Raw genomic sequence first — 23145 nt, forward strand, 5'->3', positions numbered from 1 at the left:
TGGGCCAGAGTGTCGCTGTCCCCAGCCCTCGTGGAGGGCAGAGCCAGCTATATGTCCTATCACGGCTGCTCCCTGACACCCCCCCCCTCCAGGCTCCCCTTCTGACCCCACGGGGCCCTTTCTTGGCTGTACCCCTTCTTTAGGGCGGCCTGCCAGGGCCTGCCCCGCTCCCTATCTCTGCCCCTAGCCCTTCCTAGAGGTCCTGAGTCTCCACTCTAGGCCTCCTTGCTGCAGAAACATTGGCCTGGCTCTGACCTTGCAAGAGGCTACCCTCCCCCACTGGGACCAGGTTTTCACGACCCCAGGACTGGGGAAGCACACATGGGCAGTTTCTGTTAGAAGCATGACAGGCATGTGGCTTTCCTAAATGGTGGGGCCTGTCCCGGGGACGTGCCAGCCCTCCGGCCTGGCCCTCAGTGCCAAAGGGGGCTCCCCGCCACTTCCTGCCCCTCATCCTGGTCCTCATGTCTCAGGGAGCCAGGCAGCCTCGGCTCTGGGCCCTGCTGCGATAGATGCAAGTTGACATCAAGGGTCTCTGAGGGGCACTGTGTGCCTGACGCCTATGTGCACACACTGACCCTCGTGTCCCCTACAGAGGAGGAGGACGTGCTAGCCTTCAACCTGCAGCGCCTGGCCACACTGGCCTCCGCCTGGTCCCTGGTGGAGGCCGCTGAGCTGGACAGCTCTGCCTGCCCGGCCCAGCCCCCTGTCACCGACCCTCTCAGAGTTCCTGCGCTCACCCCCAGAATGCAGATCCTGCAGCGCAAGGACACCTGGACCCCCAAGACCAAGCCCGTGAGTGGGGGGCCCTGGTCACCCCACTGCCCAGCGCCATGGGTTTGCAGGCGGGTCGCCCACTTGCCCCGTGGGGGGGGGGGGCTGGCCGGCTCACAGACCCCGGTGCTCCCACCCACCAGGTTTGCCCACTGAAGGCCGCCATTGACCGGCTGGACACGCAGGAGGTCGAGATGCGCGTGCAGCTGGCGGAGCTGCAGCGGCGCTACAAGGAGAAGCAGCGGGAGCTGGCCCGCCTGCAGCGCAGGCGCGACCACGAGTACGCCGGGGCCGCCGGGGCGGGCGGGCAGGGGCTGGGAGGGGCCGGCCTGCGGCGGGGGTCGGCCCGCGTGTACGTGTGCCCGGCCAGGCGGGGCCCTTTGAGGCCTTCGCCGAGAGAGAAACCAAGCAGAGAGGGAGAGGCGTCCGTCAGAGAAGCCCCCGCAGAGCCCTGTCCCGGGGCAGTGGCGGGAGCAGGGTCGAGCCTGAGATGGGGCTGGGGGCCAGGGCAGGGCGCATGACAGCTGGAACCGGGGGTGGGGGGCAGCGGGGGCCAGGCCTCCCTGGCCAAGACTTGGGAGGGCCTGTGCCTCGCCGGGCCTGGGAGCCGGGGTGGGTGGAAGCCCCTGACCCCGCCCCCCTTCGGCGCCAGGAGAGATGAGAGCTCGAGGAGCCCAGCGAGGCGAGGTCCCGGCCGGCCGAGGAAACGCAAGCACTCCGGCTTGCTGCCCGCCCTGCGTCCCGGTGGCCCGCTCCCCAGAGCCGAGGGCAAGAAAGTCAAGTGAGTCCTGGGTGCGGGGCCACCACGCGGGCGCCCCAGGGGCGGCACCCGGCGGGTGACCCAGCACTGCCCACCCCCAGAACTGGGCCCTGGGGCATGTCCGGCGCGGGGGCTCCTCCCTCCGCCCGCTGCCAGCCCCCAGCCCACGCTGTGCTCCTCCCCACTGGCGCCCCTGGACCTGGAGCACGGCCACACCAGCTCCGCACACCTGGCCGTGCACCCCCCACCGGCGCCCCCGCCGGCCCCCTCGAGCGCGGGGCAGCGTTGCGTAAAAGCCTCTTTATCTGCAGTGTGTGAAGCCGTTGGTCACGCTGCGGTGCTGCTCACGGCTGCCGCGCGATGTTATTATCCATTACGCGCCCGCTGCAGTCGTTGGCGCACTCCCGGGCCTGGTATAATTGTCCTTCCCGGCTACAAATTGCCTCTCCCGGCAGGCCCATTTGCATAAATCCTGCGAGCTCCTCCAAACGCGATTGGCGCACGCCTGTGCGCACTGCATCAATCTGATGATTTGGTAATAATAGTTAAATCGGCACTAAATGGTTCCTTCAATTAAGACAGAGGCAAAAAATTAATCTCAGGGCTTTATGTCACAAAACATTAGCAAATGCAGAGAAGGTTACGGGGAGGGGGAGCTCGCATCGGCTGCGGGTGCAGCCCGCGGAGGGGACGTGCCATATGGCTGGGGGGGCCTCCCCTAGCAGTCCCCCCCGCCCTGCCCAGGTGTCACCCAGCAGGGGGCCCCGGGGTCTTCCTTTGAGGACCAGCCAGTGTGCGGGAGCCGCTGGCCAGGCTGGGGCCCGCCGAGGCCGGGGTCTGGCCCTGTAGGGGTGTCCTGGCAAGGCATCCCCGACCCGCCTCTTGCACCGGGGCCACCTTCTTCCCTGACCCCAGGAGCCGGGCCCTGGCTGGAAGGCTGTGGCCTCAGGACAGGCAAGGAAACCAAGTCCAGGCCCCTCCTTCCCCAAGAAGCAGAGCTCTCCCTCACCCCCCTTCCACCCAGTGTGGGGCTCTGCCCTGCAGGGGCTGTGGCAGTTAGGCCCGAGCAGGAAGTGGGAGGGCGGGGTCCAGGGGCCAAGCATGGCTGCAGGCCGGCTTCCTGCCCAGCCTACTCTCTGGGCAGGAAAGTGAAAGGCAGTGACCGGCCACACACGCCCAAGGCCAGTCCGGGGCCCTCCATCTGCTGACTCGTTCCATGCGGGTGGGGGAGGGGGCAGGTGGATGGCCCAGCCCCCGTCTGGCAAACGACAGGCAGCCAAGCCCCCAGCCCCAGACCTGCGGGGCTCAGGGAAACTGCGACTTGGCATCGGCAGCTTTCTAGGCCCCGCCTGGGAGATGGGCAGCGGGGTACAGGGTGCCCTCCCTCAGGACCCACAGTGAGGACGAGGACGAAACTCAGGGGCCTGGCCCAGCAGTGGGGGTCCCTGGGGGCTGGGAGGCACAGCCTGGGCACAAGTTTCTCTGTCCGCTGTCCCCATTCTTCGGGGTGCAGTGGAGATGCCGGTAGAGGACCCCACTTCCAGCACTCACCACGGGCCTTATGCAGCCTCGCCGAGAGGCACAGTGGTCATGGCACCTGTTTTCCTGCTGGGAACACCAAGGTCGTGGCTCCCGGTCACACGGTGTCCCGGCTGGCCCCTGAGCCCTGGGCTGCCCCTCCCTAGCCAGTGGGCAGGGAGCTCGCTGGAAGGCGGGTGCCCGGGGACCCCGCCCCCATCCCCCGACAGTCCAGTGTGCCCCAGGACCCTCGGCCGGGAGAGACGGGGCAAGGCCGTCTCCCAGACTCACGGCCGCACCACAGGGACTGTCAGGGGGGCGAGGCCCAGGGGCTCAGCCGTGCCCTCCTCCCACCCCGTGCCCCCAGGGCGGTGCGGTCCAGCCTGAGCCTGCTGTGCGCCGAGCTGCGGGGCGGTGAGGAGCCCGCAAAGAAGCGGAGCCGACTGGAGAAGGGCGTCTACGTGGGCTCTGCGGTGAGTCCCCGCCAGCCCCGCCTCCGCTCGGTGCAGGGTGCAGGCGACCTGCCGCAGCCGGCAGGCCGGCCCTACGCCAGCGCCCAGCTGGGGTCCCAGTGTCCAGACGAGCAGACCAAGCCGGCCAGCGTCAGGGCCCCCACAGCACAGTTGGCTCCGGGACCTGCAGGGCGACTCGGCTGGCTAGAGTCCAGCAGGAGAGGAATGCAGGGGCGTGGTGGTCACAGAAAGACTAGCAGGGGTGAGAGCCCACGCGGCCGGCCACCATGTCGGCTGCACACCTGGTGTGGGGGTGGCAGGTGAGGGCATTGGCCCCTCCACAGGACCCAGCATCCTCTTCCTCCTCCAGCCATGGGCACCTCCCGCCCACTCTATTTCAGGGCCCTGGGAGGGGGACAGGTGAGAGGTGGGTCCGAGCGTTGTCACTTCGGCCATCCCTCCCAGAGGAGGGGCTGGCCTCCCTGCTCCCGGCCTGAGTAGGATGGGAAGTCTGGGGCTGGGGGGCGGCTCCTCAGGAGGGCAGGGCCGGGAGAAGTGCCCCGTTCGTGCCTCGGGTGGGGCTCAGTGAGGGCAGCTGCGGCCTCCTGTTCACAGAAGGTTCGGCGCAAGAAGAGCCGGGGCCAGAGTGAGCTGGCGTCCCCCGTGGCCCACAAGGTGGCCCAGCTGAAGCCCAAGGGTAAGAGCAAGGGGCTGCCCACCGGCCTCAGCCCGTTCCCGGGGGGGCATGTCCGGAAGAAGCTATCCCGAGCCAAGAGCACCAAGGCGTCTGGGGCACCCAGGCACCCACAGCCTGACAGCGAAGACGGCAGCAGGGAGACCCCCAAGTTCCCAGCTCAGCCGGCCGTGGCCGCAGCACACGAGGCAGGCAAGTCGGCGGTCTGAGCGCCACAGTCAGGATCTCTGGGCCACGGTCATGAGGGGCCGGGGGATAGGGCAGGCAGGGGCTGAGACAGCCATCAGGAAGGACCTCGGGCTGGTGCAGGCTGGGGAAAGAGACCCCACTCCAGGGCAGAGCCCAGCTGCTCCCTTGCCCCACCCCCAACACGGAGGGCCAAGGGGAGGAAAAGGGGCCTGCAGGACACATCCGGGAAAGGGGGCTAAAAATAGCCCTTTTGCCCATCGGCCTCCCTTCCTGCAACGTCTGGCCAGGCTGACCCGCAGGGGTTATCTGGCCCCCAGCAAACGCATCCAGAAGTGGGAGCCTGGACAAATGGATGCTCCCCCACCCCCGGCCCTGGTCCCCTCCCCCCCCCCGCCCTGGTTCCCCCCCTCCCAGGTCTCGCCTGAGCAGAAACGAGGGGAAGAGAAGGGGGAGCGGGAAGCAGAGAGGGCCCTGCAGGACCGGAGGGGGAGGGGGCCGCCCCAGGACGGGGTTCCCGGCCCCGAGAGCTGTGCTCCCGTCTGCCCAGGGCTTAAGGAAGGGAAACGGGGCAGAAAGAGGTCAGACAGGCTCACCGCTCCCCGTCCCCATGCAAACACCCTCCCTTGGACACCTAGCCCAGGTGCCTGGTCCCCAAAGCAGCCTGGGGATGACAGTGACGGGGCTCCACCCACAGCCCCCCAACATATCCACACACACTCAAATGATCGGCTTCCCCGACCGCACTCCAAACGGCACTGCTGTGATGCCTGTCATCCGGCTCCCCCTCCCCCCAGGCAGTGGCTATGACAGCGAGAACGGCGAGGGTCTCTTGGGGACAGAAGCAAGCCCCAAGGAGCCTGGGCTGGCACTGCATGCTGGGGCCGGCGTGGCCGTGCTGGGGCCCTCACCCTCCTCCGTGGTCAAGATGGAGGCCAACCAGAAGGCCAAGAAGAAGAAGGAGCGGCAGGGCTTGCTAGGTAAGCCGGCGGCAGGGGCAGCTGGGGCCGCGTGGCGGCCAGCACCCCTGCGACGGCCGCCACTCCCTCCCACAGGGGCCTGCCGCCTGTCCAGCCTGGAGAGCGAGGTCAAGATCAAGAGGCGGACGGTGAAGGCCAAGGGGGGCACCAAGCTGGAGCAGGCCCCGGGGCGCAGGGCCCCAGGAGCTCCAGGCAAGAAGAAAGCCAAGGGCAAGGCCAAAGGCGGCCTTCGGGCAGAGCCAGGGTCCACCCCCGGCAGGGACGCCCTCTTCAGCCCCACCCGGGCCTTCGCCTGCCGGGAGGAGGGCAGCAGACTGGCCAGCGAGCGCCTCAAGAGAGCCACACGCAAGAGCAGCATGCTGCAGCCGGGACTGCGGGTGAGAGCCAGCGGCCCCGCCATCAGTGCGCACTTCAGGGTCATCGGTCACCCGGGGCCAGTGGGGACCCGGTCCACCCCGGGCTGCCGCGGGCGAGGAGGCTGCTGCCCCCCTCGCCACTGTCCCTTTCCACCACCCGACAGCGGAAGAACGGGGCCCTGTCCATCGCCCTGTCACCCCGCAACGCCAAGGCCATCCTGGGGAAGGGCAGGAAGGCGGGCAGGATGACAAGCAAGGCCGCCGGCAAGCAGGTAGCATCCCCGCCCCGCCCCACCCCTGGCGCCCCACCCCCGCCCCCCCAGGGAGCTGACCCTCTGGCCCCCCAGGGCAAGGGCCGGGCGGTGAGCCGGCTGCTGGAGAGCTTCGCTGTGGAGGACGACTTTGAGTTTGATGACAGCAGCAGCTTCTCGGAGGACGAGGAGGGGGAGGAGGAGGCTGGTGGTCCCCTGAGCGCGGAGCAGAGCGCCGCTCTGGGTGAGCGGGGGGCGGGGCCGGGCGCCTGGGGGCGGGGCGTGGGTGGGCGGGGCCGGGCGGCGGGGTGGGCTGGCGCTGACTGCCCTGTCCCCCAGCGCGCTCGTGCACCATCCACAAGGAAGACCTGCAGGACGGGCTGCCCGTGCTCATCCCCAAAGAGGACAGTCTGCTGTACGCGGGCAGCGTCAGGACCCTGCAGCCCCCTGACATGTGAGGCCAGGCTGTGGGCAGGGAGGGACCCGCTGTGGCGGGCTGTGGCTGTGGACCACAGGCCCGTCTGACTCACGCCCCCGTCCCCCCCGTACCCCTCAGCTACAGCATCGTCATCCAGGGCGAGAGAGGCAACCGGCAGAGGGTATACTCCCTGGAGCAGCTGCTGCAGGAGGCGGTGAGGGACAGTCCCTGGCCCTCGACCCAGGGGAGGTGGGCCCGGCTGCACCCCATTCCTCCAGGTGCCCCTCCTCCCTGCTCGCTCATGCTCCCGCCCTGGCTATTCCCACAGGTGCTCGATGTTCAGCCGCAGTCCAGCCGGTACCTGCCGCCGGGCACAAGGGTCTGTGCCTACTGGAGCCAGAAGTCCCGTTGCCTGTACCCAGGGAACGTGGTCAGAGGTGAGCCACGCCCAAGGCCCCCAGTGGGGCTAGCCAGCCCCTGCCCTCAGGGGAGGGGGCACAGCCCTGGTCCTGGAGGTCATGAGCTGGTCACATGGTCACTAGCTCCCCTGGGGTGAATCTTATCTCCCGGCTTCCCCCAGGCAGGGCATGTGGGGCCCCTGGGCTCTGACAGGCGGGGGGCGGGGTGCAAGGCCTCCAGGCTGGCCTCAGCCAGATGTGCGTCTGCGCACACGTGGGTGGGGAGGAGCCGGCCCGCATCGCATGTGCGCCCCGGGGTGGGGGTGATGGATGGCCATAATATTGCGGCTCCGGCAGCACTGCAGGAGGCGGAGGGGGCTGTGGCAGCTCCAAGGTCGAATGTGATCACGGAGCAGATCGTCCCAGTGTCATTTGTCAGGCGCCCGCCCCGGGAGCCCCTCCTGTCAGGCAGAGGGGCCCTGAGTGCGGGGCTGCAGGCTCAGGTGGGCCCTGTCCCCAGGCGCCTCCAGTGACGAGGAGGAGGACCTGGACTCCGTGGTGGTGGAGTTTGACGACGGGGACACTGGCCACATCGCTGTCTCCAACATCAGGCTGCTGCCTCCGGACTTCAAGATCCAGTGTGAGCGGGGGTGGGGTGGGGTGGGGGTGTGCCCTCTCTCACTCCCCCCCTCCCGGGCCCATCAGGCGGGGTGCAGGCGGGCTCCCCAGGCGCAGGCGCGGGAGGCGGTCGGCCCCGGCAGCACCGCACTGAGGCCGCTCGTCCGCTCTGCAGGCACAGAGCCCTCGCCGGCCCTGCTGGTGTCCAGCAGCTGCCGCAGGACCAAGAAAGCTTCCTGCGAGGCGCCCCCACCCAGTGAACCCGCCGCCCCCAGCCTGCCCCCCAAAGTGCACGACAGCCCTGAAGTCTCGAAGACCCCCGGGAAGAAATCCGTCAGCAAAGACAAAGCTGGTACTCAGTGGACCTCGAGAACCGGGCGGGAAGGCACCCTGGGGCTGAGGGGCCGCAAGGGGCCCAGGTGGCATCTCTGACTCTACCTGGCCTCCCCCCAGGCAAAGCGGAGCTCCTCGCCTCAGGCGCCAAGCCCCCCTCGGGGGCCTCAGACTACTTCCTGGGCCGCCGGGGCAGCCCGCTGCTGAGCTGGTCGGCGGTGGCGCAGACCAAGAGGAAGGCAGTGGCGGCGAGCGCAGGCGGCAAGGGCCCCGGGGTGCTGCAGGGCCTCTTCCAGCTCAACGGCAGCACCAAGAAGCTGCGGGCCCGCGAGGCGCTGTTCCCCGTGCACAGCGCGGCCGCGCCCGTGTTCGGCAACGGCTTCCGCGCAGACTCCTTCAGCAGCCTGGCCAGCTCGTACGCGCCCTTCGTCGGCGGGGCCGGCCCGGGCCTGCCGGGGGGCGCCCACAAGCTGCTGCGGGCCAAGAAGGCCGAGCGAGCGGAGGCGGAGAAGGGTGGGCGGCGGCGGGCGGGCGGCGAGTTTCTGGTCAAGCTGGACCACGAGGGCGTGACCTCCCCGAAGAACAAGAACTGCAAGGCGCTGCTCGCAGGCGACAAGGACCTGGGGCCCAAGCTGGGGCGCCCCCTGCCCAGCCCCAGCTACACGCACCCGGCCCTCATGGGCAAAGACAGGAAGGGGCGGGCGCCCGTCCACCCACTGCCCATGGGGCTGGCGCTGCGTAAGTTTGCGGGCCAGGCCGAGTACCCGCTGCCCTGTGACAGTGACTGCCACAGCTCCTACTCGGACGAGGAGGAGGTCGGGCCCGGGCTGGCCCCCGGCGTGCCCTCCCGCTTCCTGGCCCGCCTGTCCGTGTCCTCCTCGTCCTCTGGCTCGTCCACCTCCTCCTCCTCGGGCTCCTTGTCCACGTCCAGTCTCTGCTCCTCCGATGACGACGGCTCAACCTACAGCTCGGACGACGAGGACCGGGCACTGCTGCTCCAGACCTGCCTCACTCACCCTGTGCCCACCCTGCTGGCCCAGCCCGAGGCCCTGCGCTCCAAGGGCGGCGGCCCCCACGCGCACGCCCAGCGCTGCTTCCTGTCCAGGGCCGCTGTGGCCGGCGGGGGCGCGGGCGCGGGCCCCAGCGGTGGCAAGTCCAAGCTCAAGCGCAAGGAGGCCCTGAGCTTCAACAAAGCCAAAGAGGTTTCGCGGAGGCAGCGGCTGCCATCCGTGGAGAACCGGCCAAAGATCTCCGCCTTCCTGCCCGCCCGGCAGCTCTGGAAGTGGTCAGGGAGCCCCACGCAGGTGAGTGGATGGCGGGCAGCCCGGCGAGGAGCCCAGTGCCCCAGGAGGCTGGCGCGTGCCCCCGCCTCCTCTCCCTCCCTCCCTTTTGGGATGATTCCCTTCAATTTCAACAAAAAACTGGGAAACTCCAGGGAAGGACGAAATGTCCACCATGAGCCACGAGGCAGTGCCGCTGCGGCCAGCCCCGTGCGGGTCCTGGCCTGCGTGCGTGGCCATGGACGGCACTGCACCACGGCTCGTGTGTCCGCCGCGTCCGGCTTCGCGGCGCCACTCGGGAGGGTTGCCCTGAGCATCTTTCCACGTGGATACCACGGCCATCGCGTGGACGCAGGCACCTCTCTTTGTTGACGCCCTGCGGTGGACACGTGGTGGCTCATGCTTTTGCCCTTGTGCACTGCAGTGAACATCTCACGGGGTCCGGGCCTCCCCGCCCTCAAAGCCAACACTGCTTTAGAGCCACTTCCGAGGACCTCATGGTCGCTGTGCAGGGCCGACCTCGCCCTGGACCTGCCCTGTCTTACCCCGAGGTGCCCACGCCCACACGCTCGCACACAAGACCGTCCTCTGCCATTCTCCCTCCCGCACCTCCCCCACCGCCCCCCGGAGGCCCCCGGCCCCCTCACCGCGCCTCTGCCCGGCTTGCGCCCCGTGCAGAGACGCGGCATGAAGGGGAAGGCCAGGAAACTGTTCTACAAGGCCATCGTGCGGGGCAAGGAGACGCTGCGCGTGGGCGACTGCGCCGTCTTCCTGTCGGCCGGCCGCCCCAACCTGCCCTACATCGGCCGCATCGAGAACCTGTGGGAGTCCTGGGGCAGCAACATGGTGGTGAAGGTCAAGTGGTTCTACCACCCCGAGGAGACCAAGCTGGGGAAGCGGCAGAGCGATGGGAAGGTGGGGGCCTGGGGTGCCGGGGGACCCGGGGGGGGGGGGGGGGAGGCTGCGGGCTTAGGGGTCGGGGTCCGGGACCCATCGGGGGGCGGCCGCCGGTCGGGGCCCGGGGCGCGCTGGCCGAGGCCGGCGCCAACGCCGAGCGCCCCTCCCCCGGCCCCGCAGAACGCGCTGTACCAGTCTTGCCACGAGGACGAGAACGACGTGCAGACCATCTCCCACAAGTGCCAGGTCGTGGGGCGCGAGCAGTACGAGCAGATGACGCGGAGCCGCAAGTGCCAGGACCGGCGGGACCTCTACTACCTGGCGGGCACCTACGACCCCGCCACGGGGCGCCTGGTCACGGCGGACGGCGTGCCCATCCTGTGCTGAGCGCGCGCCCGCCGGGCAGTGCCGGGGCGCGGGCGCTCGGGGCCGGGGCGGCGCCGAGAGCCGGGAGCTGGGTGCCAGGTGCCGGGTACCGGGTGCCCGGCAGGGGCGCCGGCCCCGCGCCACCGAGCGCCGAGCGGGAGCGGGGGCGCGTGAGCGCGCGCGCAGCCCGCGGGGCAGGGTCCGGGCGCTCCTGTGACGCTCCCTGGAAAGCGGAGTCCTGGACGTCGGGGAGCCCGTCGCGCCCCGCCCGGGCCCCGCCACCCGCTCTGTCTCCCCGCACCGCACCGGCAGTTCACGAGAGATTAGAATCCAAGCCATATTTTCCCTAGTACCTCCGACTGTCTCCCACCAGGGAAAGCAGAAATCAGGTGTGTTGTCTATTTATTTCTCTGTGTAAATATTGTATTTCTGCGGGGAAGTTTTATGGAAAAAAAAGTGGAAAAGGATTTCTTTTCCCCACATGTGTGACGAGGGTGTGTGTGCGTGCGCGCGCGTGTGTGTGTGTGTAGGGATTTTGTTCTGGGGAATTTTCTTTGAAAATGCACTGTTTTCTCAGCCTAGCTGAGTTCCGACGGGGGTGTCTGTGATGACGGGGCGGCGGGGGGCCAGGGGCCACAGGAGGGGCTGGCCAGGACCCTGGGTTACTCCCGCTGCTCTCTTGGGGGACTATGTAAGATGGAAGTCACACTCGAGTTTATTTCCTTTGAATCCGTCTCCTGGGAAACAAAAGTATTGGGAGGAGGATCGGACGACGAGGGTCCCTCGGGGAGAAGGGACTGCAGAGGCCGCATGGAAACCAGGACCCCGGCCCGGGAGTGTGACGGCAGCCATATGTATCTTACCTCTGTTTAAAACAAAACGAAATGAACAAATATTTTAAAGTATTGATACGAAAAAGTGATGTTTTAATCTTATTTCTCAAATATTCCAAGCTGTTTCTGACTTCCCTCTGTCTGGCCTCCGCTCAGAGCAGGGAAAGGACCAGCCCCACCAATACGTGTTGGGGCTTCTGGGCCTTTTCTACGGCCACTTAGCAGGGCCGGTGGCCTGGCGGCTGGTGCTTGGGGTAAGAACAGAGGTCCCTCCTGCCCGCAGCTGGGCCTCGAGTACAGGGAGCACCCATAGGGGCTGTTCGCCCTTCTGCCCAGCACCCGGGGCACCACAGTGCCAGGCAGCTGTCCCAGGCCCTCCAGGCTCCAGTAAACCCAGAGAACTCATCACCTCCGCTTCTCCCGAGGCCAAGGGACAGAGAGGGCAAGCTAGACCTGTGACCCAACAGCCTTGTCCCCGACAGGCACTAAGGCCCAGGTGCTCCCCATGTCCCACTCCACGGAGGGTCCCTGGCCCTCCAGGAGCCCAGGAAAACCTCCTAGGTTGCCACTGCTCCTTAGGTTGAGCTCTCGTGTGACACACAGTCACAGTCCAAGTCCCTGGGAAACAAGCGATGTTGACAGGTGCCCAGCACCCCAACCCCAGCCCCTCTCGGCCTCCCTTTCTTTCCAAGCAGGAAGTCATCACAGCCCTGCCTGGGGGGCGCCCTTCCTCCCACTCCTGGTGGCAACAAGGGACGTGCAGGGACTTGGAGGGGGTCCCCTGCACCCCAGCTTACCTCTCCCGCCCGACTCTCCCTTTGTCTTGGCACGAGTGCAATATTTCATTCCTGGCGGTCGTCTGGGGAGACAGCAGCCGAGGTCCTGCTCGCGGTGGGGAAGCAGAGGAAGATGCTGATGGAGAAGGCCAGGCCAGCAGCCAAGTGGGGACAGTGGGGACAGCCCGGTCTTGGAAATTGGAGTCTAAGGCTGTTTGCAACCCCGAGCACCAGGCCGTGAGCGCAAAGGAACAAGCACCCTCTCCTCGGCCCTCTTCCCGAGTCCTTCCCTTCTTCTGCCGGATTCTCCGTCCTTTGCCCTCCCTCCCTTTCCCTCTGTGTGCGTGGGATGCACCCCCTCCCCACCTGGCTACTACACCTGGCAGAAGCACGGCTATTGTAAATGTGTAAACTAAGAGGAGGGTTGGGGTTTTTTTCAATGTAAACACTAAAAACAAACACAAAAAACACAAAGGTTTTATGAACAGCAAACTCTATGTAAAGGCATTTTAGTATTAAATTTTTTATTGATAACTTGCTTAAGAATAAATATATAAACTATTGTACAGGTGTTCGGTGGTCCAGAACCCTAACTGCCTCAGTGGCTGTGTGTGTGTTGCCCAGTAACTCCCAGAGGCCCCAGGGGCAGGGCGTCTGGGCCAAGCCTGCCCCACACTGGTCAGAGTGGAGCCCTTCAGGGACATGTGACCAGGTCGGGTTTGGAGTGGACTTGGCCTTCGACACACCCCTTCCCCAGATGAGGGACCCATTCCTTATAGATCTCACTTGTGTGGGACAGATGTCCAGCCCGAAGCAGTCTGTGTGACTGGGGCAGGCACCCCTGCAGGATAGGAGGGAGGGGTTGACCCCCACAGGGCACAGGCACAAGAGGAAGGCTGGTCCCCAAAGTGCTGTGGCCCGGGGACCAGTCTGCAGACCAGACAGCAGATGCCCTCAGCGAGGAAGCAGGAGTTAGTTCGTTCAACTAACACTTTCTCCACCGACGTCTGTGCAGGCGTAAAAAGTAACACTCTCGATCGTAAAATGAGGGACCAGCCCCCCAAGGTCGGGGGTTTCAGGAAACGGGGTACATCTAGAGAGCTGGGTTGCCGCCACAGTCAGGGAGAGCCACGCCCAGCAAGGCTGCAGGCTGGGGGCCGGCCTCTTAGCCAGGGACCAGCTTTTCACGCCACCTCCAGGACACTTGGGGACCCCTAGGAGGGGACCCCTAGGAGGGGACAGGTATTCAGGGGCAAGGTCAGCATGGAAAGTGTGGCTATGATGCAGACATGAACCGTCAGGTGCATAAGGAGCTGGGGGCCATCGGTACACGCATGCACGTTACCCCCCTCGCGCGCGCGCACACACGCCGCCCGCCCACGGGCTCTGGGGTCGCACCCCGGCCGCCCGGATGCCTCCCTCCACCTCCTCATCTCCTGTGCCGGACGGACTGGATCAGAGAGACCAGAGGGGCAAGACTCCTCCCCACCATGCAGGACGAGGTCCGAGGCCACGCCGCCCGGCCAGGGGCACGGCATGGGCACGGCAGGGCATGGGCTCTGCCGTGTGCAGCCCACAAGTGAGGGCGGTGGGAACAGGGCTCCTGCCCGGGATGCCTGGGGCTGTGTGGTGTGGGCGCCACACCTGCGCCGGCCAGGCCCTGACTGGGTTGTCTGAGCACCTGGATCCCGCTGTGACCGAAAGCGACCACGTTTTGCCCTTAGATGCCCCAACCCATGAGGCAGCAGCACCTGCCTTGCGGGTGAGTTGGGGGTTTCTGACAGCCCAGGTCCAAGGAAGTGGGAGGCAGTGGCCTGGGGGAGGCCACGGCGTCCAGGTGAGCACCAAGAGGACCTAACAGGCCGGTAGCTCTGAGCGAGGGAGCGCCTGCCGACTCAGGTGTCTGGCTTAGGGACCCTCAGTAGACAGAGGAGGGGGGACAGAGGCCAGAGACCCCTGTGGGCTCGGGAGACCCGGCTCCGGTTATGGGCTGGGGCAGAACGCAGGTGGGTCGAGGCCGGAGCAGGGAGAGGCTGGGGCCTGCCAGCCCCCTCCCAACCAGCTGTGGAGCAGGGCACATAGGGAGGCTCTGAGGCAAGAGGGTGGCATGGGGCCAGGGCAGTGGGTGACTACAGAGGGCTGGCACCAACGTCCGCGCGGGAGCCAGGAGGGAACCTTCTCTGCTGGCAGGTCATGGGGTCGAATCCTCTACTCGGCGCCACGAGAGAGGCCGAGGGGGTGGCTCTCCAGCCCAGAGAACCTCCGTTGGCCCCAGCACTGGGCTCCCTGCTGCGGACAAACTAATAGGGACAGCCAAGGCAGCGAAGTACCAACCAACCCCAGAATGTTCTCGGAGGGCTTCCGGGAGGAGGCAACACCTGGGCTCCTGGAGGAAGAGTAGGGCAGGGCAGGCGGAGGGCAGGTCACCATGAGCCCACGGTGCAGGGTGGGGTCTGCAGTGTCTGCTGGACAACGGGACACGCCTGAGGCCTCCAGGCAGACGGTCCCCAGTCGGATGAGCCTGCTCTCTCTGTGGCTCCAAGGTCAGGGTTAGAGGGGCCAGGAGGCACCTGGAGGAGGAGTGGCACCCAGAGAAGGACTCTAAGGGCCTTGGGTGAGGGGCAGGGGCTGAGGCCTGGGCTGGAGGGTGATGGGGGAGGGGAGGGTGCCACCGTAGGCCCAGGAACGTGGGCAGGCGGGGGTGAGCTGGAAGGCAGTGACTGCAGGGACATGGCCAGTGGGGACTATGGCAGAATCAAGTGAGTCCCCAAGGGTCGGTTCCCAGCAGCCCACCCCCTCCTCCTGTCCCCGATCCTCCCACTGGCTGCCCCCCTGCCCCCCAGGACAGGGCCAGGGAAAGGCACCGGGCGGGCACATGAGGCTGCAGGGCCTGGTGGGCAGACGTGCAGGACACACTTTGATCAAGACGAATGAGCCATTATGTGAAACGCTGAAGCAAGATAAATGACGGCACCGGGTGAGCGGGATCGATAAAAGTGATGTTTTATCAGGTAGAAATGACAACCCGGCTGATCGCAATTCGTTTTTAATACCACAAGCCAATTGGGGACGAGGGGCTTTAATTGTTCAGGCCCCTGCCCGGCCGAGGTGGCCGGGTGGGGCGGGGAGCCGACTCGGACCCAGGCTGGGGACGGGGAGAGGTCGGCTGTGCTGCCCGGCCAGCCAGGGCCCATCTGAACACTCAGCTCGCCAAAGGCCAATACCCGGTCTGGACCCCAGTGGCCTCCTGGGTCTGTGCAGCAGAGAGAGGCTGCTCCGGGCGGGGACGGACCCGCCTCTAGGGCCCCCAGGTGCCGGCCAAGGAAGTGGACGTGGCACCGAGGAGCGACCCTAAAAAGCCCCCTGGGCTCCAGCCAGGAACCTGGGGGTCTCAACCTCCACATTCCACTGCCCCTGCCCCCTGCTGCTACCCTGCACCATTCCCCGGGAGGCCTGGTGACAAGCCAGCCCCTCTCCGGAGCCGTTTCTCCTCTAAAATTCAGGCCTTCTGCGCCCTTTCCAGGCACCAGCCTCAGGCCACCTGCTCAGACCCAGGGCAGAGATGAGCACACAGCTGCTCCGTGCCCAAGCTCCAGACAGACTCAAAGGCCGAGTGCCCCCTCCGTGTCCAACCAGGGCCAGAGTGCCATTGGCAGAGGCAGCAAGAGGCCCAAGGGACTAGGCCTCCAGAGAGGAGGACGCAGGAGGCGGGCAGGGCAGGACGGTGGGTGGAGTTCGCCCTGGCTCGTCCCACTACGCCTGGGGTCCCAGAACCCTCATCTGTGAACCGGGGTCGCTGACTACCCACCAGTGAGGCTGGGGCGAGCTTTGTGGGAAGCAGCAAGGCCTTTCCGGACCCCATGCCGGGGGCCTCCGTGGGCCCACACCACACCCCGGGGGGCAGGCCAGGCGGGTCGCACTCCCAGCGCGCTGCCTCCTCAGCGCCCTGCTGGCCCGCAGTGACAGGGCCGGGCGTGTGGGGACATGCACAGGGCTCCGGGCTGGATGCAGTGGAGCCGGATTCCACCCCAGCAACCAGCTCAGCTGCCCGACGTCCTCCTCCCCCACCAGCCATTCCTCGGCGCCCCTCCGCCGGGGGTCCCTGTGGCCTCCCCGGGGGCTTTCCTAGGGGTGCACACGGGGGGCCACGTGCCATTCTCTAAGAATGTTCAACGAGCTTTCTAGGTATCAGATATGCATCCATCCGCGACCCCCATGTGACGAAGGATGCCTGGCAGGGTCCCCAAAGCCATGGGACATGCCCACGCCCTTCACACTAGCGAGGGACCCCAAGGCCAAGACCTGAGGATGTCAGAAACACAAGGGCTGCTGGGGCAAGTGCTCTGAGGGCCGGGGGACAACGAGGCAGTGGCGAGACTTCTGGGTGGGGTGAGCAGAGGTGCTCACGAAACCACCAGGCTGCAAAACAGACAGGCGGGCTCTTCAGACCTCTGACTCAGCGTTCTGTGGTCCTGACACCCCTCTCCACACGCCCCAGGGGGCCTGAGAGGGCCCAGTTCAAGCAGGAAGAGGCCAGGCCGGCCCCCAAATTAAGCCTCTGTGCTTGGTGCCCTGTTGAGGGTGTCGTGTGTGTAGCTGGAGCTCTCCAGGCAGTTACATCAGTTTGAAGTTCAGACACGTGGCGTGACTTCTGTGCAGCCCACTTCTGCGAGGCCGAGCGGCTGGGGAGAACGCCCTCCCCAAGCAGGAAGCAGCAGCAGCTAGAAGCAGCCATCTCCAAGGGCGCACAAACACCTGTCCCGTTCCTGCTGTGACAGGGAGCAAGCCCTCACGGCCCAGACAAGGACTTGTAAGGAGCCTGCCACCACTCTGAACCTGGGTCACCCTTTGTGTCCTTAGAGTCAACGTCTTCGCCCTGCCTTCTCTTGCTCAGATGGAGTTTTCAGGTGCTCTCCATCACAGGCTGCCCCGACTTCGGAGTCAGTGGGGCCCACTCGCATGAGTGTTTCCTGATTTTGCAGGCTCCTGAGGCAGAACACATCCATCTGCAGAAAGAAAAGGTGAAGGACCGACCCAGGACCCCAGGCTCACCAGGCCAACACCTGTTGTTCAGAAAAAACTCTCACCAGTCCTGTCTCCATCAATGAACGGCGAGTCCTGGATGACACCCAGGGCTGGCGGAGAAGCTGCCGACGCCTCCAGCCTATTCCAAACATTCTGGAACCAGCTGTCCTGCCCATCAGAAATGGGCACAGCCCATGTCTTTTCTCAGCCCCTGCAGATGTGGCCTGTTCCTGGTAGGGACACAACGTGTTTCTGTCTGTCCACTCCTCCATCCATCTGCCATTTCAACAAGTATATACTGAAGACCTACTGTGTGCTGGGCCCTCTGCCCGGCACCAGGATACAGTCCCAAGGAGATTACATGACGTCCCTGTCCTTCAGGAGCTGAGAGCCCAGCAGAGAAGAAGCCTGGTACAGAGGCCGTAGCATCCAGCGAGTCCAGAGCTCCAATGGAGAAGCTGTGCCGGAAGGCGCCACGCTGGCCTCCTCGTCACCACAGAGCAATAGCGGGCCAAGAAATTCTGGTCCAGGACCCCGAGGACAGGAGCAGCGCTGCTCTCCCAAGAAACTCGGGCCTTGGAGAAAATACTTCTGGGGGCAACCGCAGCTGCTTCCTTTCGCTGGTTGAATTCGAAGAAGGCAGCTCTCAGAGAAAGGCAGGACGAGGGGTTTGCTGGGTGAGCACCATCTTTCATGGTATCGCCTCAGAAAACAGTGACACAGAGAACCACCTCCAGGCCTGGGTCCACCGCCCTGGGCAGCATGGGGATTGGGACTGGAGCTCCACTGCGAAAAAGTGCTCCAGATGGCAGTGCCGGTGACTAAATCCGAGGCCTCCAAAGCCCCTGTCCCCTAAGGTTTCCAGCAGTCAGGAGCCTCAGGGCCCCTCAGGTCTAGAGGCCCCCTCACAGTGTAGCTTGCTGCGAGGGGAAAGTTAAAGCCACCCCTTCTGTTTGGGAGCCTTTGAACAAGTTTAAGATCTTGCCCCTTGTCAGGAAGTCTGTTTTCACTTATGAGAAACAGGCTCCGGGCGGCGGGGGGCAGAGTGAGTGTCGGGAGACTCTGCACTGACAGGGTAATTATATTTTTCACCACCGGGCCCTTCGGCCACCCCCTCTGATGCTGGGCAAGAATCCTGGGCCGAGGGCTCCCCGCGGCCCCGTGACGGCTCCCCTCTTGGGGTGCCCGCTGGCTGAAGGCTGGTATCGGGTTTGAGGGACCCTACAGGAAAAGGATGCAAGCCCATTGCCAAGGACAAGGCAGCTCGCAGGCAGCCTCTGCTCAGGCTGCACGAGAATCCTGCGGGTGGACAGGGAAACCACTCCGCCCCAGACCCATGGGGCTTTTGTGGCCACGAGTGCCTGAGGAAAATCAAAGCCCTCGAAGGCTGCCCCAGGCCACTTTCGCAGGCGCTCAGAAGCCAGTGCGGCAGCCTGAAGAATCTCCTCCACGGCCCGCATCCAGAAGACCCGGCCCGCATCCAGAAGACCCACCCCGCACACGAGGCCAAGTGAGCTGCCATGCCGCCCTACGGTCACATGACCCTGGCTGAGCCAATCAGGGAACCTCTGCCTTCTCCGCCACAGTGATTGGCTTGGGGGGGGCACGTGACCCAAGTTGAGCCAATCAGGGTTTACCCCCGGGTTCTCGGGTTCTCTTGAAATGAACGCAACCGCTCTTAGGTAGTCAGGTAAGAGTTGCGAGCCCGCGACAGTGGCTGTCTCCGTAAGAAGCACCGGTGAAGCCTGTCTCTCCTGGCTTGGTACTGAGCTCCTGCCGAACTGAACCCCTGACCTCTGTTTTCACCAGGTAGAATATAGGACACCCCGTTTAATTCGAGTTTCAGATAAACAGTGAATAACTTCACCTGAAATATAAATTTAACTCAACATCCTGTATTTATTTGCCACTGTGGGACAATGAGTTGACCTTGAAACTGATTGTCCAACGTAAATGGGACAACAAAACCTGTCCGTAAGCAGGTGCACCCAGCAGCTGTCCATGGAGGAGCAGAAAGGATGCACCCAGAAGGGGCCAGGCAGGCACTGGAGGCACAGGAGGCTGCTGGAGCCCACTGCTGCCACAAACTCATGGCCTCCATGAAGCTCCCTGACCTAAGCAAGGAAGAAGCAGCGGGGTTCACAGATGGCCTTTTGCAGGGCGACCCCAGCCCAAGCAGACCGCGGTGCACTTGCAGCCCTGCCTTTCAGGACAGTCCTCCCAGGTGCATAACGTCGAGCAGAAGTCTGGGCGCCCAAGGCTAGGGTCTACACAGAATCCTGGGCAGTGCCTGGCCAGGCACAAGAAACTTGGAAGGAGCAAACGACAGAGGAGTCAGGAAGGTGGTTCAAAGAAGAGAAGCGGACAGACGTCGTGGACTGTGCCCAGAGGCCGAGCATCTGCTTGCCCACGTGAGTGTCATCAGAGTTCACTGCAGAAGAGCTCTTAATAGACAGGTGGGCATGTGACCCACCCCAGGGCTGCCCATTATGTTGCCTCCTCCCAGCCAGCCTTGGGCTTCCTCCACGGCTCATGCAAAGATCCCAATGGGCAGGCAGGAAGGATATGCTTGAGGACCCCACTGTGGACCTTCCCTCCCCAGCTGACCCGGATCCCCACTGACAAATACTCAGTTGTCAGCAGCAACCACAGACCTCAAATCGCAGCTGTGGTTCCATGCCTCGAGGGAACCAGGCAGCCGTGCTACGGCTGTTTGATTCCTTCAGGCCTGTCCATCATGGCACAGGCAATAGTTTGTCCTTACCAGAAACAGACACCACTCTAGATTTCAATGTGTCATGGGCCTAGTGAACCCTTCAACTTGTTCAAGGAACCCCACCAGCCCCTGCAACCAAGGAACTCATTTATGAGCACGGGTACAGCCATGAGCATGACAGTTCATACCCCAGCTCTGGAGTCCTGCGTATACTCTGATGGCCAGTGGGGCAGAAGGAGGCCTGATGAGGGAGCAAGGGCGATGGAATTTCTGTGGACCCAGCCCCCAAAGCCACTGCACAAGTATTCCAATACCAACACATCCAGCAAAAAGCTGGAGGAGCCTACATGCTCACCAGGAGCTGGCTTGCCCACTGGCCCCATGCTGAGGCTGTGGGGAGCCATGGTGCAGGCAGGGAGGGGTGCGGGGCACGGTGCCGAATGAGCGTGTGTGTACACCCCATTCCGCACGTGTGTGTGACGGCACTTATATGTGTATAGCAATGGTCTGGAAACAGACATCCCAGGTTGGCCCCAGGGAAAATGGGAGGGGGTTTATGGCTACTCCTGTGTCTGGCGGTGACAGCCTTGGTCAGTGAGAGGCCAGGAGACAAGGAGCATCTCAAGAAAGGGAATGATGGGGGCCCTGTGATCTTGAGCACCCCCACCAGATGGGTGGAAGTTCTGGAATGTTCTTCATGGGGCCTGCTTCTCTTGGCCTGTCTCCCAGCTATGGCCTTTGGACAGGCCACTTGCCTCCCTAAGACCTGCTTTCCTGGTCTGCAAAAATGAGATGGAGTGTGTCGCTAGGGGCAGCTCATCGGTGGAGACTCCGGCATCCTCTGCGCACCTCGTGGCCTCCAAGCTGCTGGGTGCTGAGCAATGACAGACTTGTCAGGGAGAGACAGAGCCCTAGTCTGCTGGTCATTTCTTGCCTTCAGCATCATCTCCTTGCCAGTTACCAGGAGGGGCAGAGAGTGCGTTGCCCCGATATGTTCCCCTTCTTCCTCAGTAACAGAACCCCCACCTGTTACTGGGCTCCTCGCTCTCCAGAGTCAAGATCGTGTCTCCCAGCTTCCCTTGCAGCTAGATGCAACCCTAGGACCAAGTTCTGGCCAGTGAGGGTAAACAGCAACGTCGTGTGCAATGGGAAGTGGCCTTCAAGGAGCTGTGCTCTTCTTTGATCCTTCTCCCTTCCTGCTGGCTGAAATGTACCGGTGATAGCTGGAGCCTCAGCAGCCATCTTGGATCATGAGGTGGAACCCACATAGTGAACAGTGGATAGTGAGGCAAACAAGACAGAGGGAGCCTGGGCTCCCGATGACTGTGGAGCCTCCAAAGCTGCCTGGAGGCTTTATGCGAAAGAGAAAGAAATGTCTGCCTTGTTTAAGTCACTGTTATTCTGGACTTCCCGCGCAGACGACAGCCGACCTCGAGCGCTGGGTATGGTCCTGTGCAGCCCCAGTCTCTTACGGTTCCCCTTTTGCTGCTACTTGCCTGTCCACGCCGAGGACTTCCTTTCCACCTGTCTCCATTCCCTCTCAGACCCGCACCCCCATTCTTCTGGGACACCGAGTCCTGGGGCATCGTGATCTCTGAGGCTGGTTCATTCTCAGGCCCGATGTCGCTGCCAGGTCAGGCCCTCTCACAGCACGGGGAGCTCATCACAGCCTGTAATTATGTATTTATTGTGGATTTCCTTGATTGCCTGCTTCCCAGGACTGTCATTAACAGGAAGGCAGGGCTCCTGCCTGTGTGTGGTCACCATTGTGTCCCTGCACCCAGCTCGGAGCCTGGGCACAAGTGTGCACCCAGCAAACCCCTGCTACGTGGATGCTGACCCCGCTGACACCGCCACCCACCCCGCCACCCTTCCTTAGCTCCCGCAGCCCTGCCCTCCCCGCCCTCCTCCCCTGCCCTCCCCCAGTGCTCAGGGTCCCCAGCTCTCTCTGCTGTCTTGACCTTGCCCTGGGGCCCCAGGCCCCAGGCCCTTCCAGCTCTCCACGCTGGCCACGTTTCCTCTCCTGACTTCTGGTCTTAGGCATCGGGACTGCGACTGGATTCCAGAAGCAGTTCCAGCGCCTGCTGGGGGTGTGGTGCCGCTTCTCGGACACCCCCTCCTCTGTCCCGCAAGCAGCGATCCCCCCACGCCATGTAGGCATTCCATCCACAGGGGCACTGGGGCGCTCTAGCGGTGGGGTACGTCCCGACCCCAAATGGCTAACAGTAAAGGGCAGACGACCGCAAGTGTGGAGCCCCCAGAACCCACCCGTGCTCCCGGTGACAGTGGCGGTCAGGACTGCCACTTGGAGAATGATGGTACCTACTAAACCTGAAGCTTTGCTTCACCAGGACCCACACTCCCGGGCACAAACCCAGAAGACATGCACTAGAACGTGCCGGGCAGTACTATAGGTAAACTTTGGAGTTAGCCCACATGTCCCTTAACAGGAGATGAACTGGGGTGCCCCCGTACGACGGAACACAGCGTGGCGGAACCACAGAACGGACAAGGACACGCAGGGCACCGTGAGTCGCATTGCTTACACTGAGCAAAAGAGGCCAGCCTTAAGGACAGTCAGTGTGACCCGTTCATATGAATATAAAGATCAGGCAAAACTAGTCTCCAGGGGTGCCCACGGCTGCTCTTCTGGGGGTTGGGATCGGAGTGGGCACGAGGGAGCCTCTGGGGGCTGGAAGGCATCCGGATGGAGATGGCGTGTACACGGGTGTACGGAGCAGAGAAATCCACCGCCCGTAAGCTTGAGATCGGTGCGCTCGCCTCCAGTTTTTAGATGAATTTACAAACTAGGGGCGCAGAGTGAGGGTCTGTAGGGCGGCTGGTCACTGTAACCCCCAGGCCGTCCCTGTTCCTCCTCCCCCACTCCCTTTCCTATTCGGGCTGTGCTGGCCTTCCTGTCCCGAGACTCCGGGCTCTGCGGTGTCCCCTTGTGGTCCCAGCAGCCATGTGCTCCTTGCTCCTTCTGGTCCAGTCTCTTCAACCTTGACAGGCGTCACCACATGGCCTCCCTGCCCTTGAGATGGGCTGTGCCAACAGTGACAGCTCCAAGGGCACCTACGTGTCTGACCCCTCGCGCCAGCTGCTGCTCCTGAGTGCTACCCGGCCGCCTGTCCTGCCTTTCTTCCCCATGGGAAACAGGATCGGGTGGCTTAGGCTCAGAAAGGCCAGGTCTAGAATTGGCACTTCCTGTTCTAGGCCATCAGATCCCAACTTCTGATGCCAGTTGCGTCAAGGCTGGCAAACAGGGTCATCTATGTGCCAGCTGTGGCTGATAAGAAGGCTGCCTGGAGAACGCACTGGAAGGACTTAGAGGCTACCTCTGGACCCTGCAGGAAAGACTGGCTGATGGATTAGTGACATCTGTCACATGTGATGGAGGAATGATAGGCAACCGTACTGTCCCCAAGAGCCGTCTTCACTCTCCACCCTCCCTGCCCCCCACACAGGCTCCAGAATCCCACCAAACCCACACCACCTCCCCGACTACAGCGAA

The 23145-nt window shown here is 64.1% G+C and overlaps 1 protein-coding gene across 2 annotated transcripts in view; it reads left to right on the plus strand.

The window, feature by feature from the left end:
- Positions 1-12461, plus strand: part of BAHCC1 (BAH domain and coiled-coil containing 1) — a 55174-nt gene extending 42713 nt beyond the window's left edge. For both annotated transcript variants that reach the window (XM_036222918.1, XM_036222919.1), the window contains exons 12-28: positions 596-795; positions 918-1054; positions 1427-1555; positions 3420-3525; positions 4120-4390; positions 5182-5364; positions 5440-5741; positions 5885-5992; positions 6068-6215; positions 6311-6425; positions 6528-6603; positions 6718-6826; positions 7308-7427; positions 7581-7757; positions 7859-9042; positions 9697-9933; positions 10096-12461. In XM_036222918.1, coding sequence (XP_036078811.1) covers positions 596-795; positions 918-1054; positions 1427-1555; positions 3420-3525; positions 4120-4390; positions 5182-5364; positions 5440-5741; positions 5885-5992; positions 6068-6215; positions 6311-6425; positions 6528-6603; positions 6718-6826; positions 7308-7427; positions 7581-7757; positions 7859-9042; positions 9697-9933; positions 10096-10302 — 3809 coding nt within the window. In that variant the 3' untranslated portion in view covers positions 10303-12461. The remainder of the gene's footprint in view (positions 1-595; positions 796-917; positions 1055-1426; positions 1556-3419; positions 3526-4119; positions 4391-5181; positions 5365-5439; positions 5742-5884; positions 5993-6067; positions 6216-6310; positions 6426-6527; positions 6604-6717; positions 6827-7307; positions 7428-7580; positions 7758-7858; positions 9043-9696; positions 9934-10095) is intronic.
- The last annotated feature ends 10684 nt before the right edge of the window (positions 12462-23145 follow it).

This window comes from Rousettus aegyptiacus, unplaced genomic scaffold (genome assembly GCF_014176215.1).
Source record: "Rousettus aegyptiacus isolate mRouAeg1 unplaced genomic scaffold, mRouAeg1.p scaffold_m13_p_6, whole genome shotgun sequence".
Classification (NCBI taxonomy): domain Eukaryota; kingdom Metazoa; phylum Chordata; class Mammalia; order Chiroptera; family Pteropodidae; genus Rousettus; species Rousettus aegyptiacus.